Here is an 18,004-nt window from a genome sequence, read left to right on the forward strand (position 1 = left end):
GGGACTGTGTCGCTCTGAGGCAGATGTACTGACGAGCCGGCTGGCTGATCGATGGGATGTGGTCAATCAGCACATTGATCCATATGCTCTGACCTCACTTTGGATGGCTGAGGGGCAAAGTGGGTGCCTGTGTGTGTGCTGGTTTATATACAAGTGCGTGTGCTGACATAGCATAAGGTTATGTAACTGCACATCAATTAACCCCCACCCCCCGTTAAGGAAACCTACAGTTTGGCAAGCATGAAATCATATACACTTTCACATTCAACACTCATTAACAGAGCTCACACTGACATTTTTTGCAGCATTGCATCATGAAAATAAGCTTCCTAAGACTTTAGATTTGCGATTAATTCACCACAATGAGCATTTTGTTGCCCGTCTTTTTTTTTTTAAGATTACATCACGGTCATATGTTAATCCAGCTGAGAGCAGGGCCTCTATCAAATACTCTTACTTCAAAGAGGAAAATGACATTTCACAAAATAAACTGTAATAATATTGTAATAAGTGGGTGCTGTGATTTCATATCCTCTTCCAAAGGCCTGACAGTGGATTTTCATTGTGTGTGTGTGTCTTGCCTGAAACAGTTGCCTGAAAGGTAGAAAATTATCAGAGTATTTCACAATGTGCTTTGGAGAACAGTCTGCCGTTATCCTCTCCCCCTCCCAACCCTGTCCTGAAATCACCTTCATTAGCCTTTCATCTAACATAAGGCAAGTTGACACAAAATGAGGGGAAGCAGTGGAACGAGATCACATGTTATAACTGGAGACAAAACTTGCAGACCTAAAACAAACAGCTCTTTATTCCCTTACATACAAATCTACGTGTAGCAGTCCAACATCACAGTCTTAACGTTAAATGATGGGAAACCATAGTATAGTTTTCTCCTCTGCATAGCTGAGTACATCTCTGAAAGGACAGTAAAACTAATAAATAAGTAAAAAAACAAACTTATCTTGAGCTGCAATGCTGCGTTTTCAGAGGGGGGTTAAAGAAAACAACAGCTCCTGTTTCTGCGAGTGCAAAGAGACAGGAGGAATGCGATGAACTGTGAAAGGGCGACTGCAAGTCGAACCTGAGATGCCCAAACCAGATGCAATGCAAGTCCGAACAGCTCCTGTGTCACAGATAACGAGGGTAAAGCTGCATGATAATAGAATGGAAAACAAGTCGCCCCTACATGGTCTCATTTCACATTAGAAAAAGACGACTCCATGACTTTGGTTGGAGGTTGATATTGGCATTTATAGAAAGTATAAGAGTAACGGAGACAGAAGAAACACCCTTCAACCATGTTATGAGTGTTGATGTTGCATAGTTCAGCCACTAGAGGGCACTCTGCAAATTCCCCGTTGGAAACACTTTCTTGTAAGGCCACGAACACAACAAACAGCTAATCTGAGCAGAGTGCAAATAACTTAAAAATGACCACACGTAACAAGTGTTAGAGAAATCCGTTTCTCATGAAAGAAAAACCATATCGGCCGATATGCTGGAATACTGGATTCTTAAATGACCAAATATCGGTATCGGCTTTTATAATGTGGTATCAGTCAGACTCCAGCTGTTATATCCATACACACCTGCAGTGTGACAACGACAGACTGCAGCACAGCTAAGGAATATGAATAACAGAAGTGGAGGCTCTGACGAAGAGCTCAGTGCAAATGTTTGACACTGGAAGAGAGCGTTTAATAATAAACATAAGGTAAACATCTTCTTCTTCCTTCTTGATCCTATCCCTAGCATCTTCCTCCGCATGTTCTCCTTCACAACATCCACGAATCTTCTCTATGGTCTTCCTCTTTTCCTCCTGCCTGGCAGCTCCATATTTAACATCCTTTGTTCAGTATATCCACTATCCCTCCTCTGCACATGTCCAAACCATCCCCGCCTTGCCTCGCTAACGTTGTCATAAATATGAAGGCCCACTTCATTGTAAAAGGCTCTGAACTGAAACCAGAGGTTTCACTGGATAGGGATGGCTTCAGTCTTGATACTGAATGAAACTAGAGTTAAACATATATTTGTTACCGATTAAAGTGGACATATTGTGTAGCTGTTAAGTGTAGTTATATTTCTGTGAAGGAAAAAATCAGTGCTGCAGACTTTTAAGTCGGGCATTACACTGGACCTTGGTGCAGGCCCTTGGTTTATCTACCTACTGAAACAACCTTTTTCCCCTTTAAATCAACTAGCCTCTCACTGGCTACAATTCACAAACAGACGGTTTGAACATCAGGTTACAACAAGAGAGGAAGCTTCAGTGTGAAATGGAGCCTTTAGGAGATAGATGCTGGTATTGTAACATGAAACTGGTGGTTTAGAAAAGTCTTGTTCTGAAGCAATCACACTCTTATCATTTTTCATGTTTTTTAAACTGACTATACAGAAAGAGGGGCAGATTTGATTGTGAAACCAGCTAACAACTTGTCAAACGTTAGCCGACTAATCAAAATCTTCCAAAATGGACTCTAGTAGGTCCGTAACCATGAGTATCACCCCCTGGTGGATATTACAAAGAATCTTGGTTGAAGGTACTGTCATGTTAGTTTCACTTTTCAGACCTGGAAGCCACCACCATCTTTTATACTGTCTGTAATAGGAACCTGAAGCTGGAGGGGAGGGCGGACCTCTTGTGAGCAGAAAACAAGCATAATAAGGTCCTAAAGTCCTTGCCATCATATTGTAGTCTTTTTCAGTTTCACCCACTGGTGTGGCAAAGGCTCACGTTTGAATTTTGGGAATAGAAGACCAACAGTATTGATTCCTTACGCAATAATAACCGACAGGTGAAACCTGGGAATACTTTTTCCTAGCTGTTCACTGTGAACAGGAACATGAAACAAGCAGTCAAGCAATGGCATGCATACCACAGCCTAATAGACCACATAAAATACACTATGCAGATACAGTGTCTAGGATTTCCTTCCACCTGCACATGCAAAACTGTGGCTTTCACCTACACACACGCACACCTACACACACGCATACACAGCTACAGATCAAACGCATACCCAGTCTTCGTAGTGCCTGGTTCCGTTCTGCAGCAGGTCCTCCAGCTGGATGGTGCAGTTGGCCACAAAGTCATCATACCCGATGGGTGCATCGTGGAACACTGACAGCTCCAGGCTCCTTCCCTCACGCACCTCGGTGCAGAACTCCTGGTGCCAAACGGGACTGTTGGTCTTGGTTCTGGTGGCGGTCTGGCCTAGTCGGGTCTGATCCAGATTCAGAGCCAGGTAGGGGTCCAGCAGGAAGGAGCCGCTCTTCCCCACTGCGTGACGCAGCGCCCATGGAGTGGGCTTTAGGTCCACCGCCTCACAAACCCGCACCTTCAACAGACCACTGAACACAGGCATGGCTGCTGGGAAGTGTGTGTGCGTAAAAGGACGAGTGTGTGTGTGTGTGTGTGTGTGTGTGTGTGTGTGTGTGTGTGTGTGTGTGTGTGTGTGTGTGTGTGTGTGTTTAGGCTAGTCTGCCTGTTCCTGCTCCTGTACACAGAGTGTTTCCTTCCAATGAGCGGGGTCACTGCACAGTCCTGCTACATCCCATAATCCCGCTGGCTCCTTGGACTCTCAGTCTAGTACAGCCATATCAGAACAGCTCGTTATCCACACACGCGCGCAGAGACGCCAACAGGGCAGCTGACTGATCCCCAGCAGACTGAAAAACGCAGAAATAACGCGGACTCACACCCTTCAGGGGTCTCCTGGTGGACGCTCTCCCACCGAGGCGGCTGCCTTGTTTGTTTACGATCGGTCTCGTGAGCCACACAAAATTCCTGTTACCGCGGAAACAGAACGGGGTATAAACGTCTCTGATCAGAAACGCAGGTTGACTGGCTCACGTTCACGTGAAGTCCCGGAGCTTCCCCGCGGTCCTCGTGTGTCTCTCCCGGGTCAGGGTGGAAGAGAGCGCGACCAGCCGCGCCTAGCCATCCGGGATTGGTGCTCCTCTTCCAGCCCGTCTCGGCTCACTCGCTCCTCTCCTGGATAATCTCCTTCCTAAGACCTCACGGCACCGCGATATTTGCGCGTAACCCTCGGAAAGCAGTGCCTTTTATTGCCCCCCCACCCCCCCAAATGAAGGTTTTTTGGGGGGTTCACGAGCACCCCAAACACATCCCAGTGCTCCGCTCCCGTTTCGCTTTTTTTTCTCCTTTCGCTCTCTGCGCGCTCCCCTCGCTTCCCGTCCCCTCGCTCCTGAATCTGTGAGTGAGCGCGAGCTGCAGGAAATGCGCAAAACGCGTCACCCGCGTTGCCGGGCTTCTGCGCCGGATGAGAGAAAAGAAAGACAGAGAGAATCTGTGTGTGCGTGTGCTCAGCTGGAAGAGGTGTTTTTAAAAGAGGGGCGATGGAATTCACCCGCAGGCGTGGAGTAATGTGTATGTGTGAACGCGCGTGTCATGGCCAGACAGCCCACAGAGCCCATCAGTCCTCATGCATGACCACAGACAGCCTCACGCACAGTTAGAGAGTCTGAAGAGACAGGGATGATATTGTTGAGTAAATCTGGTGGCAGCACTTTATAATACAGCCCGCGTTTTACCACACCCTGAATATAGGATGTGATTTTCAGGTTCCTAAAATACTACAGATTCCCAATGATACTTAAAAAATGAGTCATAGTCAACAGTTGTTTGTTGTTTTTAAGATTAAATCATTTTAACACTAAACATTTTTAAGTAATAAAGCTTTATTAAAGAGTATCCCAACTGCCTTTTACACAAATTTTATTTCATTGTTTGCAAGCTTTGATGGTTTCACAGGGAAAATTGAAAAGTTATGACACTGTCCGCGTCGATTTTCTGTCAGACTTTCTGCCCTTGTCATCTGCTCTGTGCAGATTGACATGTCTTCCTAAAAAGAGAGACAGACAGACAGACAGAGAAAATACAGACTAGGCCTATTTTAAGCAACGTGGAGCAGAGAGCCGCTTGGACACTTTTGGTACGTCTGGTAGAATTACAAGCATTGTCTTGAGCAGGTGCAGTCGGCTCCAGTGGTGATGAAAAGCCGGAACCATGTCTGTTGTATTCCTGGGGTTAGGCTTTATTATAAAGGGTTTCAACCCTGCTTTGTATTTAATTAGGGTTCCAGGATGCCTTTTACAGTAATCTAAGCATCCCTTCTTACATTGTAGATACTAACAGAGCTACAGTCTGTATTATAAAGTGTTCCAGGCTTCATTATATTATAGAGTATCCCAAAGAGCACTTCTTATTTTGTAATTACACATTAATAGGTGTCTAGGCTGTATTTTAGAGTAGTCTAATATGCTTCAAGATACAATACATACTAATAAATCTTCAGGCTGCATTACTTCCCTATATCCTGAAGCTCCTAAATCCCTTCTTATTTTGTAATCAGACATTACTACTAGGGGTGAAGGCTGTATAATAGATTATCCTAAAGATCCTGTCTTATTTTTGTAATTACATGTTACTATTAGGGGTCCAGGCTGCCTTTTAGAGTAGGCTAACCTTCTCTTCTTACATTGTAATTACACCACAATAATAGATTCAGCATATTTACATAATAAATGTTCTGAAATGTCATCATCAAATCATCACCAAATAACTTCATTTAACTAGATTTAGAGATTAATTCAAATTTTAACAGACTATAAAAAGGGTTGGTGGGTTTTATCCACATATACAGGGAGGAGGTAGAGCCTCCTTAAAAATTCATATTCTTTCATTACATTTCATGTGATAATAAAAAAACATTACATTGAATTATATTTTTTTAATAAATTGCCCATTTTCTATAAAATTATCATATTCACCCAAAATGTCTACAGTTTCTTTCCCCAAATAGAAACTTAGAATAGTTCCAAAATATTACATGAAAATGCTCCAGAACCTCTGTTTTCAAATTTCTTCTCACATGAAAGAGCCCTGAAAGTAAGAAACCATCTACACTTTTTCAAATTACTGGAATAGTATTTTAGTATCTTATAAAGTACTACAGTAATACTGGCTACTCCTATAAGAGTATAATATATGTTTGACTGGTTTTTAAATCAGCAGTGAGTGATGCAATTTCAGAAATGTCCCAAGACATGCCAGTACTCAAAACAATCAAATTTAGAAATATATTCATTACTTATGCTGTTCTAAACTTTATTTAAAACTACACCACAAGCATAGCGCTGTTTTTGTCATAAATCTTCTGGACTCTATGTTAGTGAAGCCCTGACCTCCTGTGCACTCGCTCAAGCAACATACACATCCTGGAACTTATAACTGCAAAGTATCTGCTAAAACCCCAGCTTTTCCCTGCTGTCTGCCTCCACTAGTCCTTAAACAGAGCGAAACCATAATCAAACGTCATCATTGCTTCTCCTCCGAACGTGCTGCTTGTTTATTCCTTTGTTGGTTTGGAATTGAAATATAACTCTTACAATTACAGCTGCTGAAAACATAACAAACACATCTTCACAAAGAGCCTCTTGGCCATGTCTTTTTTTCATATTTTTCCCTATGGAGGAATCTGAGCATCTTAACCATGGAGCCAGTGGTAGAAGAGGTACCCAGGTCTTATCACAAGCAAAAGTCTTCTTTTGGATACTCACTTAGGCCACAGTGGCCTCTATCGTATCCTATGCCTAGTATCCTTGTTTGTCACACCAACCCTCTGTGTGTCCTCCTACTTCCATTACTGTGGCCTGTCTGGCAGCTCAATTTTCTATACCCTTTACCCAATATATCCACCATCCCTCCTCTTCACATGTCCAAACTCTCTCAAGCTTACCTCTATACTTTGTCTCTAAAGGTGTCCCCCTGACATACTCATTTCTAATTCTGTCCAGTGAAAACAGTAGCATCTTCCACTCCGCTACATCCAGCTGGGTCTCCTGTCTGAAATAATGTATTATTTATTTATTTAGATATCAAATTATGATCTAGTAAATTAAATAGAATGATGAGTAAAATGTCATCATATCATCAGAGACTGTTTATTAACGCCTATGCAGTTTATGATCAGGCCTGTCCAACTGCGCCACCTGCTGGTGCAAGAAAAGTATCACCGGAAGGATGACGCTATCAGTCGTGATGTCACTGAACGCTGTGTTCAAGTGCAGCTCGGAGATCGTTGCCATTTTGCAATGGTCAGGAGGAAAAAGGTCGTCCAGTCGTCTGTGCTGGAAAACCATTGCATGTTAAAACAAAATGCTATTCTGATCTTCTCGCGCTTCACAGGATAGTGTGACTCACGCCGAACCAAGATAAATGCCAAGAAATATGAGTCAGTTGTCTCAGAAATACTACCCAAGTGGTGGAGCCAGACTAATGTTAGAGATGATGGTTTAAAAATATAGATATATATATAAAAGTCTCTCTCTCTCTGTTTCTTTCTTCTTCTTCTTTTTTTTTTACTTAAAATGTACAATACATTAAAAACCCCAATAAAGGCAGTAGTGGTGCAGTAAAGTCCGGTTATATTACTGTAGAGTGGGTGAATCACTATTGAAGTATTGTATCAACTACTGCATAGTTTCAGCTTTAACAGATTGGACTTACATAAACGGGTAAAAACCAATGACTGTTTTCTACAGAAATTGAATTTAATGTTACCACTAGGTGGCGCCGGTGTGCATTTACTTTGTTAAATAGCGTTTCCAGAAAGTGAGAGTATTTAAATAATATCTATCCATATATGTAGGCGTAGTTTGCATGTATGCAGGTGTATAAAAATATTTGGCATACAAAAAAGGTCACTGTGTGGACCGGAACCGAGGGCATTTTGCGGGAAAGTCAGGTTAAACATACTGATCGCAAAAGTAGGCAAAAATAAACGAATACTTACGGAAAATCCCGCTGCACGATTATTAAACGTATTCTGCACGGTTTTAATACTCAACTGGTTGAAAAAAGGGATAGTTTGAGTTAATTAAGCAAAGTTTTTATTTGCAATTCTATATGTATGTTTTTTCCCTTATTTGGGGTTTTGGATCAATCAGAAAACAACAAAGCTTTGATAAGCTTTATATGCTTTGATAAATCCCTTTAGGTAACCCCTTAAGAACACATTTTAGGCTGAAGCCACATGCGAGTCATTTGCAATAAATACTAGTAAATACTAGTATTTACTGTAATCATAAATTGTGATCATAAATTGTGTTTTTTTGTGTGTGTTAACTGTTTATATGACAGGTTTTTGGTTACGGATCATTACAAAAGTATTCATAACAGTGATATAATAAATAACTTTATTTCTATAAAATACCAAAAAACATTTATTCAGCATTAAAATGAACATCAAGTAGACAGAACATGGCTACACAGTAAATTTTAAATAACGAAAAGATGGCAAGTTGACAAAAAACGGTTATTAAAATACAAACAGACAGGGAGCAGGCAGAATTCAGTGGTGCTGACTGATTGTCTACAGTAAACATTTAGGAGTCCACCTTGAGCCTCTAAAGGAACAACTAGACTGATTTTTATGACACATAATTTGAGAAAATGAGTGAGAATGAAAGTGATTCGCTCACTGGCAGTTTTCAGTCTTCTCTTTGGGGGGTCCCTGGGTTTAAAGTCCAACAGGAGTGCATTGCTTGATGCGTGTTTAATTATGTTCATGACAAACTGGGTCAGCAGATGTGCACTCACCCTCCAATAATGCAGTTTAAATAAAATCGGTGGTTACAATTCAAAATTTGTACCTGAAGACCACCAAAAACCAAAAAGAAAGAAAAACACCCAGAAAAAGTTAACGTAAGCTTCGCCTGTGGAATAATATTGCGTTTTATACGCCGAATTTATTGCAGCGCAAATCCTGACCAGCGTTTGTCCACACACATTCTCCTCACAGTTGACCGACGGCAGAGCCTAAATGTTTATTTCACTTTTAAAAGTGTCAGACGTCCAAGTCGGAGTCACTGTCCGTTACTGAGAGCAGAGTTTCTCCATCCGCGCGCTCTGTGCTCCCGTCTGGACTACAGCCTCCTCTGCTTAGTGCACGCGCTCTGTCGGAACACATGTGGTGGTGCTGCAACCTATTACTGAAGAGGGGAAAAAAGTAATTTTATCAACTTAAAGTAGAACACAAAACTTATAAATAAAACTGAAATTAAATTCAGCCTATGAACTAAATTAATGCCATCTCCGTCCCTGTCAAACTGGAGTCTATCCTTGCATGATGAGCAATTTGTGCCCATTCATGCATGCCTTGCTTTGCCTTCATCAACACGGTGCTTGACCCGCACACTGACCCTGAAGTAAATTGTAGTGACAGAAAGGTGAAGAAAGACCGACTGTGCAACTGGAAAACGAAAACCTACAAGCTGCAGGGCGTGCGCTTTTACGCATGAATGGCCTTTTTGCGCACCCTTAGCTAGAGTACTTCCCAACTGAATAGTAAGTATGAACAGTAGTCTCATCACACTGTTGTTTTGATTTTATACATAAATAAAACTGAATGAAACTGAACTGAAATGTGATACGGTAACTTGATACGAAAAAAATCTCCAAATGCACTCGTGCATTTATTTAAAAACAAAATCAAAAGACAGACAAACAAACCTCAGTGCACCTTCCAAGGGCACAGCCTAGTCAAATCTACTGACCTGTTTTTGGCTGCTGCCGCCCTGTCTCTCTGTCTGCGGTTTTTGAACCAGTTCCCTACTTGGGTCGGTGTCAGTCCGGTGGCGTGTGCCAGCTCCCGCTTCTTGCCCGGATTAGGGTACGGATCCTGCAGGTACCACTCTCTCAGCAGGCCCCTGGTACGCTCTTTAAAGCAATGTGTCTTCTGCTCTCCGTCCCAGATGGTCCTGGGTAACGGGAACTTCTTCCTCACGCGGTACTTGTCCACGGGTCCGAGCGGCCGCCCGCGTAGCTTTTCTGCTTCCCGGTAGTGCGCTTCGAGCCACATAGCCTGCAATTTACCGTGCGAGGCGCGCGTGAAGCGGTGAGTCTCCAGGATGTGATAAAGCTCTCGGAAACTTCCCGTGTGGAAGGCTACTACAGCGCGAGCCCGCTGCACAGATTCGTGTTCAGAAATAGAGTCGCGGCCGTCCGAGGTCACCGGGAGCGACCAGAGGAAGCGGGCCAGCCGCTCGATGTCTCCTGTCTCCTCCAGGGTCTCGCACACGCTGGCGATCTGTGCAGCAGAGAAACACAGTCCCGGGAGGGCAACGGGAGCGCAAGCCACGGAAGAGTCATCCGGGGACTGAGAGCGAGCCAGGACAGGGGACCCGTCCGCAAAGTGCGGCAGGAGGAGGCGGGAGGCTGAGAAAAAGTCGAGGGGAGACCTGAAAACCATCTGGCTCGCAGACTGAAGCCAAAAAGGAGGCGGAAAGCGTTCCGTGAACCATCTGACAGAAATCTGCTTAAATCTGATTTTTAAACTCACCTGGGAGTCAGGGAGGGACACTGACTCTGACTTCTCATTGGACACCCGGGAGCTGATGCGGGGTTGTCATGGCGCCACTGTCAATCAAACACAGCTGGGTGATCTCTGGCACTAGCTGTACAGATGAATTCACTTCGGTTGCATTTCTAATGTGGACAGTTAATTCTGTTTTCCCCCTGTAGATGGAGGCTGCAGTGCAAAAACAAAAACAGCATCAATTTTTTAATCTGTCAGTGTCAACAGAAGAAGAAGAATAGTCCTGTCACTGTACATGTACAACAAAATTATGGGTACTCCACACCAATTGTGCAAGCGTAAAATAAATAAATAAATAAATAAATAAATATAAATAGCACTCTACAGTTTTCAGTGCTTTTGAATTTCTTTGTACTGTTGCAATGTGAAGGCTTTGTGTGTGCCAACAAAGTAAATATAACAGTTTATAAAGAAAGAGGGAAACACTGCATAGCTCTGACGGCAGAAGGCAGAAGAACTAAAAGCAAAGTCCTGGTGGTGAGTATATAGTGCACTGTAATTCAAAATTTCCATGGTGATTATGTTGAAAACTGCAATCAACACCTATCACCTCAGTCTCATAACCTCTCTCTTCCTGGCAGTAAGCTGCTTGCATCATTAATAGCAGTAATGCGTAGCGCCCTGTTGTGATTGGGAACAACATCAGAACCTGAAAGCGTATGTTTCTCTAAGTGGTCTCCCTCCACTCTAATCACTTTTCTAATCATTTTCCAATATCCATGAGTTTAGAGATAAGCTGCTCCATCTCCATTCTCTTACCTTGGATTAGCATCGGGTCTATGCAGCCTGCTAACATTAGTGTAATGGAGCAGTTTATTCAATCAACATTAACACATTTTAGCTGCCCTGGGCCATATGCTTTGAAGTGTGGCAACTTTTGCCCCTCTGTGTATGTTTGTGCTTGTATTCTTTAAGGTATGAGCACATAAAACTGTTTACACTATCATACTGTGTTGATTTTCCTCCTTTTTTAGGACAATAAACAAAATTGCTGCAGTGGAGAACATTATATTTTAGCATGCAATGCAAGGCTAGAGTTAAGTTTGGGGTTGATCACGATGGTCAGAGTCCAGTAAACGAGTGTAAATAAGTGGAACGTCCTCTTGTATGTGCAAGCTAAAGTACTTGATCGAAACAACAAAAACTATCTTTTATATCTTTGCTGGACACCTTCTTGCACTGTTCTGTCACATTGAAAACACCCTCTAAATACCCCCATGCAGATGTGTGGGCTGTAAAAAAAAAATGGTGTCACTTGGCTTAAAAGGGTTAATGCCAATTACCCAAACAGACAGATGTCCCTGCACTGTGATGTGAGGGGTTGTGTGCCAGTTTTTCCACCCTGAGTGACACATATGGTTCTGGTTAATCCCTAAATCAAATCAAGTAAGCCTAAAATAATAAATAATCCCAAATATTTTATACATATTAAAAAATCTAATGCAAAACAACAAGGAAACAATAGAGGAAGGGCTGTGAAAAATATACATATGTTCAAATTTCAATTAATCCAACAAATAAACTGTATGCAAGACATTTCGACATAATGGGTTTTGATACTGATTTTACTGAGATCACCAGGGTGGTCATTCAAGCCTCGAAGTTCTCTAACAGCAGACGTTAAAGAGGACATGAAACACTAAACAGGTAATCACCAATTTAAGAAAGAAGTGCTTAAAGTTTACATTTTGAGAACATGTACGGAGCCATCTTCTGTCAGCACGGAACGTGACGTCATGTGCTTGGTTGCAGATAATAGACTTACATTAGTTTATGCTAGCTAACCAGGGACAGAACTGATTACACTGAGGAAAATAATAACAGAAAAACTAAAAATCAGTTTAAAAGAATCATTTTTGTGCTGCAGTGAGTTTTATGTTGAGAAACCAATTGACTGTTCACAAAGTAGAGATTAATAGCAATATTTTGTAGAAATGTTAAATGAATAGAACATAAGAATAAAATACAATAAGTACAACATAAACGAATTACAATAGCTCAACAGGGTAAGAAGTACACAAAAGAAAGGGCCTTGATTAAAAAGAAGCATAAAAAATAAAGTTAAAATCCAATTAAAATACAAGACAACACAATAAAATGACCATATAAAGTATAGAGTAAAATAAATAAAGCAAACTTTATCAGTAAAAATGGCTTCTAAATTAAGTAAAAGCATGAAATAGATAGCATCCAAGTGGCTCAGAGTGCAAATAGTGTAAAGTGTAGTGACAGTGCAAGGTTGAAATAGCATGTTAACACAAGAGAACAGATAATAATCTGTTAGACAGATGTGCTGCATTGTCCCGCGCTATTGCACAATGTATCACAGATTTCCTGCATCTGTCCTTGTGGCAGTCTGCTGGAGACAGTGTCCAGGAAGTGCTGCAGTTTATCATTTCTAACCAATTTAATTAAAAATATGAACATTTCCCGACAATTTATGTGGTGTTGTGCCAGGTAGCATTTTTTTTAATCTTTCTTTTTATTTTTTTCCCCTATGGAACACATTTCTCCCTTAATTTTGTAACATTCAGGAAAGCCTCATTTCCTACAGTGAAAGGATGGGGACAAAATGAAAAAATGTTTCATTCACTTTCAGCTAGTTGCACAATGAACGATCAATATGTTTTGTGATCACTTTTTTGTAAGCATGTATTCAGTGAAACCATGTAGCACTGCAAAGATTATGCAAACAAAGAACCCACGGGAATCAGAAGAAGAGGAGAAAAAAAAACAGAAGAGAGAACTAGACAAGGAGAAAGTTCAGTAATCTTTTAAGATCTTAGACTGCTTGGGCCTCCATTTTTCTTTTGCCCTGTAGATACCTGCTCTGGACAGCTGAGGGTAAGCAGCGTCAACAAAAGTAATGGTCCACAGTGGTGGACATAAAATCCTGGTTGGAAAAAAACACAAAGCCAATGTGGTAGTGCATTAAACCTACTTCTATCTGAAGGCCACCAGATGATGATAGGTGTGGTTGCAAAAAGATATCTGGTCCTATAGAAGTCTTTGGGAATAGGCTTTCTTTCTTGACCTTTCCTGCTGAGTTCAAGGACTAAGTCGCTTATGTTGGGTCATTTTGGAAAAAAAAAGTTTCATAAATGAGGAATAGCCATGCTATGTCCTGCTCACTCATTGGCGGAGTACTTTTCAAGTCATTAGCCAATGAGCAAGTGGTTTTACTATCAGAACCACCCCTCCTTGTCACATTGGTATATCTTGAGGCTTTGCTACAGGACTTCACAAGCCGAGTGACAGCACGCTATCTTAGTCTTTTATATCGTCTTTGGTGGCATCCAACGTCTTATCAGCCTTCAAGGCAGGTAAAGGTGCATATTTCTGGGCTTTATGCAGCTGCAGGTATAGAAGGGAAATGTGTAACATCACAGACAGATTGTCTCTAACCATTCTCCAGCACATTCCTGCAAAATGTAGTAAAAGGTTTTACCAGAGGGGCATCAAACATAAGGTTCGGGGACCAGAATTGGTCTAGCAAAGACTTCAATCCAGCCTACTGGACATCTTCTAGAAAGGAGGGGAAACGTTTTGGACTTTTAAATGCATTTTCATGTATTTTACAGCTTGTCCTACTGACAAGACCTCTCCCACAGCCAATCGTACACAGCAAATTCAAAAGTGTTAAATGTTTTGGTGTTAATAGTCTTCTTGCAAAAGTAGAGTTAATTTTACTCTAAGCAGAGTCACATTCTTTTAATGTAACTCTGAGGTGTAAAATGATAGTAGTTAAAATCGAGTGTTAAAAATGAGTGTTTCTCTGTCAAATCTGGAGGTGTTACAATGGAAACATTAACTCTTGACCTCTTAACTCTGAACTCCTACAGGGGCTATGACACCAACAGAGTAAGTTCACAGACTCCGCCCCCAGCACGGCTCCAATCGAAGCTGAAGTGAAGCCGTTTCAGAACATTTTGCTCTACATATTTGAGTTGTTTGCCATGCTTGGTAAGTCATTTTTTCAAAGATTGTTTCAATTATTTCTATTAGCTGTGGCTCTTTGGAGTTGAGACAAAGCTGTGTGAAAGGCATTAGCCATGTTGCTCGGTGATAGCATAATATTCTGTTTTAGCTAGCTGAAAGGTATTGTTTGCGGGCAAATACCACAGCCTTGAAAAAAGCTTGCATGTGAATTTTCAGTCAAACTTTTGGTCAAATACACCTAAAACAATGTCTAGAATGTGAAATGTTGGTATAATGGTGCTAGTTGAAGCCTGAAAACGATCGCCCGTAAAAAAAAAAACGAGCAAACAGCAGTAGCAGACGTCCTGACTGGATCCTACGTTAGCATAGATCCCTCCAGAGTTTTGTGCACACGGTTTAGGTAAAAATGAAAAAGGTTGAGGTTTTACATTTAGTTCAGTATTACCTGTTGCCTGTGTCCTTGTCTTTTGGGAAAATACTTTACACAAGTAATGGCTCAAAGAGGATTCCTTTTTTTTTTACTGTGCTGCAATTGTTTACTGGATTATTTGTGCCATTAATTAGTGTCAACTAATTTTTATTCAATCTCCGCACAGGATATGCTTGTGAAGATGGAATATGGGGGAGAGCAGAAGTGCGTTGAAGTTCCACAAAGGGATGAATGAAGGACATGCATATTGTATTGAAGAAATAAGTGATGAGAATGCTGTTATTTGCATTTACCATGTCAGACCTTTTGATAAACAAAATTCTAATGAAAGTGAGAACATGTACACTGTTACGTCTTTCAGAAAATGTTTTGAAATTGTGGTGCACAGTTCAGAATAAATGTTTTTCAAAAACCATTGCGTCTTTTTAGTAAATGTTTATTTCCAAAAGAAATTTCTAGAAGTTCAGAACAGTAAAATTCCCGCTTTTTAGAATGAATTAGAAGATAACTCTTACGTAGTTAAACTAAAATACTCTTTGAGAGTTAATATATAAACTCTTAACACCAAGTGTTAAATTATCAACTCCAGACAGATTTGGTGTTTAACACTAAATCAGAGTTAACGTACCAACTCTCCAAAAAGAGTTAAATTAACACTCTCTGGTGTGGACCCATATAGACACTTTAATAGTGTTGAAATCAAATCCGACAGTGTTAATTTGGACATGCTGGATTTGCTGTGTACTGCACCAAAGTAATGCAATAACAGATAAAGAATTAAATGACGGAAAAGTTGTTGTTTTTTCACTACAATTGATTTTTTTTTTCCACAAAATGCCCACAGTAAAATAAATAAATAAAACGCAACATTTTCTGTGAATTAACAACAATGTCATCTTATAATTACAGGACTGATTGGGCAATGGGCTGCTAAAAGTTTTTGCGTAATTTTGAACAATAGTATTTTACAATTAAAGCCCAAAGAATCGTGCTGACAGATTTATTTCATTAACTACAGCAACATTTCTTTATCACGTGAAGAAAACTGAGACGTACTGCTGAAATTGCACTTCTTTTAGCTTATACTGATATTCCAGAGATTCAATGTGCAGTTAAACAACTTTACACAGACAGAAACAGGAGTTTCTCTGGTTTAACACAGTCTGCAGTTCCGGATAACATTGGCCATGGTCAGCAGTGATGAGGTGCTTAAGAGTTATGAGACCACGATCATTCAAATATAGGTGAATACGAGCTCCAGTTACATAAAACTCCACATGATTTTTCGGCCAACATCCACTTAGGTTAGACACAGAAGGGCTAAAACAAAAAATTGCATTTAATCCAAACAGTGTTAGGGAATGTAACTCCATGCAATTTAAATGGAACAAGATTCTCCTCTAAAGCATCATTACTTTTATTCAAACATGCAGGAGCTCCAGTCAGATTTCCCCACCTGTATTTCACGACACCTTGAGGTGAAGATTCCCAAAATTAACGAGTAAAGTAAACATAAGTTATCGAACTGGCAGAAGAAGCAGAAATGGCAGACAGGAAGGGATGGCTAATTAGGGATTTAATAAAATAAACTTAGGCATTATTAAATTAAAATAATAATTATATATACACACACACTCACAGTCATTTCAAAGCACTGAATAAATACATAATTCCCGTTTAATTCCTGGCCCTCTTTCTATTCTTCAGTTACACACATGTATTGCAGAGGATGTCTTGCAATCATCTGTGACTATTTTTGTGGTGATAACATCAGCTTGTCAATTATTGCCTAATTTCTAAATGCACTTAATGCACAGTTTAAGACACAATGAAAGTGGTGTAAAAGTTTTGGCCAAGAAAGCTGTCAGTTCTGTTTACTCGTCTTCACAGACACGCACTCATCATGTGGACTCACTCATTCTGCTCGACTCGAGCTCGAGTCTGTGGATGCTTTTGTTTGCAGACCGTTTTATCTGTGTTGTAACAGCAGAACAATGGACTCACACAACCGGCTTTGAGCGACAGTCACGACCAGAGCTCCTCCAAGTTGAAAAAACATTCTTCTGTGGAAGCAGGAAGGACATGCCAAACATACTTGAGGAAAGATACTCAAAATGTATGTGTGCATGCATGATGAGGAAGGAAGTGTGTTATAACGGAGACAATCATATTAATTCAGCTGCACCTCCACCAAGCTGCAGGGTAATTATCAGGGGTGGGGGGAGGAGGAGGGAAAGCAGAGGTGGCTAAAACCGGGTGGATGACACTTCCAGGGTGGCTGGAGAAACACTATGAGGAGACAAAGTGAATCTCCTTTGCATCTCCTTATCCCCTCATAAACAAAAGCCGTGCTCCTAATTAACCTCTCCACTGACCTCTTAAGCCCCAAAACTTTAACCCCCTCACCCGTGGCCATACAGGCCCCAAACTCCCACCAAAACCTCCTCCTCATTAAGCCACTAATCACTTCCCGAGTCTTTGTCGTGCTTTTGTGCCATTACAGGTTTCCAGGAGAATCTGGAGCACAATTGTACACAGAAAACCAGGGTAAATTGTTGCACAGCGAGACTGTGCAACAATTTACAAACTGTTATAAACTTATAAACTGTTGATTAAGTGATCAGAAAAAGAAATAGCAATAATTATAGTGATGATTCTTTAATTTAAAAGAATACTTTAACATTTTGGGTAAGTGCATTTTCAAACTGTGGCTTTTTCAGTGAGAGTAAATCGATAACATTTGAGTTCTAGTTCAGTTCCTGGCTGAACAAACAGTATTGTGTTTGTTATATTTCCCCAAAAGGAAAAATAAATTCAACAAGCTGCGCTAGAAGGAGAAAGCTAAGTTAACAGTTCTCTGTCTGTACTGTGCATTAAAACGCTGCTTAGATGGTTCACCTTCCTAAGTTGGATGTCTGATGTTATAATTGCTATGTGCATTAAAACAATGTATAGAGTCTGTAGTGCATAATAAAAAAAAGCTGCTTTACCAGACTTGCTATCAGTTTTACTGCTAATAACTCATTACACTTTTTTAGGTCACGTTACTTGAAGAGAAATTAACAGAGCCTGTAACAAATGAAACATTAGCAAAAACTTAATATGCAATATGATTTTTCACCATTACTCTTTATCATCTTGACCACCCATCTCCCATGCTACAGTTAGCAAACTGCTTGCTAAGTTTCGTGAAACTGGTTCAGTGTTGGATTTGCCAAAATGTGGACGCAAG

At 40.8% G+C, this 18,004-nt stretch overlaps 2 protein-coding genes across 2 annotated transcripts in view; both read right to left on the reverse strand.

The window, feature by feature from the left end:
• Nucleotides 1–3,429, reverse strand: part of LOC102214111 (protein kinase C epsilon type-like) — a 49,924-nt gene extending 46,495 nt beyond the window's left edge. Inside the window, exon 1 of the mRNA XM_005749726.1 lies at nt 3,024–3,429. Within this exon, the coding sequence (XP_005749783.1) occupies nt 3,024–3,368 (345 nt within the window). The 5' untranslated portion in view covers nt 3,369–3,429. The remainder of the gene's footprint in view (nt 1–3,023) is intronic.
• Nucleotides 3,430–8,255: 4,826 nt separating this feature from the next.
• LOC102214386 (homeobox protein SIX3-like) lies at nt 8,256–10,465 on the reverse strand. Its single transcript, XM_005749727.2, has 2 exons — nt 9,583–10,465; nt 8,256–9,018 (listed from the first exon to the last, which is right to left on the reverse strand). Exons 1-2 carry the CDS (start codon nt 10,275–10,277, stop codon nt 8,874–8,876), a joined length of 840 nt encoding a protein of 279 aa, XP_005749784.1. The 5' UTR covers nt 10,278–10,465; the 3' UTR covers nt 8,256–8,873.
• Nucleotides 10,466–18,004: the final 7,539 nt, after the last annotated feature.

Source organism: Pundamilia nyererei, unplaced genomic scaffold, assembly GCF_000239375.1.
Source record: "Pundamilia nyererei isolate P.nyererei 1_Seehausen unplaced genomic scaffold, PunNye1.0 scaffold00253, whole genome shotgun sequence".
NCBI lineage: Eukaryota > Metazoa > Chordata > Actinopteri > Cichliformes > Cichlidae > Pundamilia > Pundamilia nyererei.

Coding starts and splice junctions, on each gene's coding strand:
- LOC102214386 (XM_005749727.2), bottom strand. CDS start 10,277: ATGGTTTTCAGGTCTCCCCTCGACTTTTTCTCAGCCTCCCGCCTCCTC. Junction 9,019..9,582: donor GCGGCAGCAGCCAAAAACAG/GTCAGTAGATTT, acceptor TCCCCTCTTCAG/TAATAGGTTGCAGCACCACC.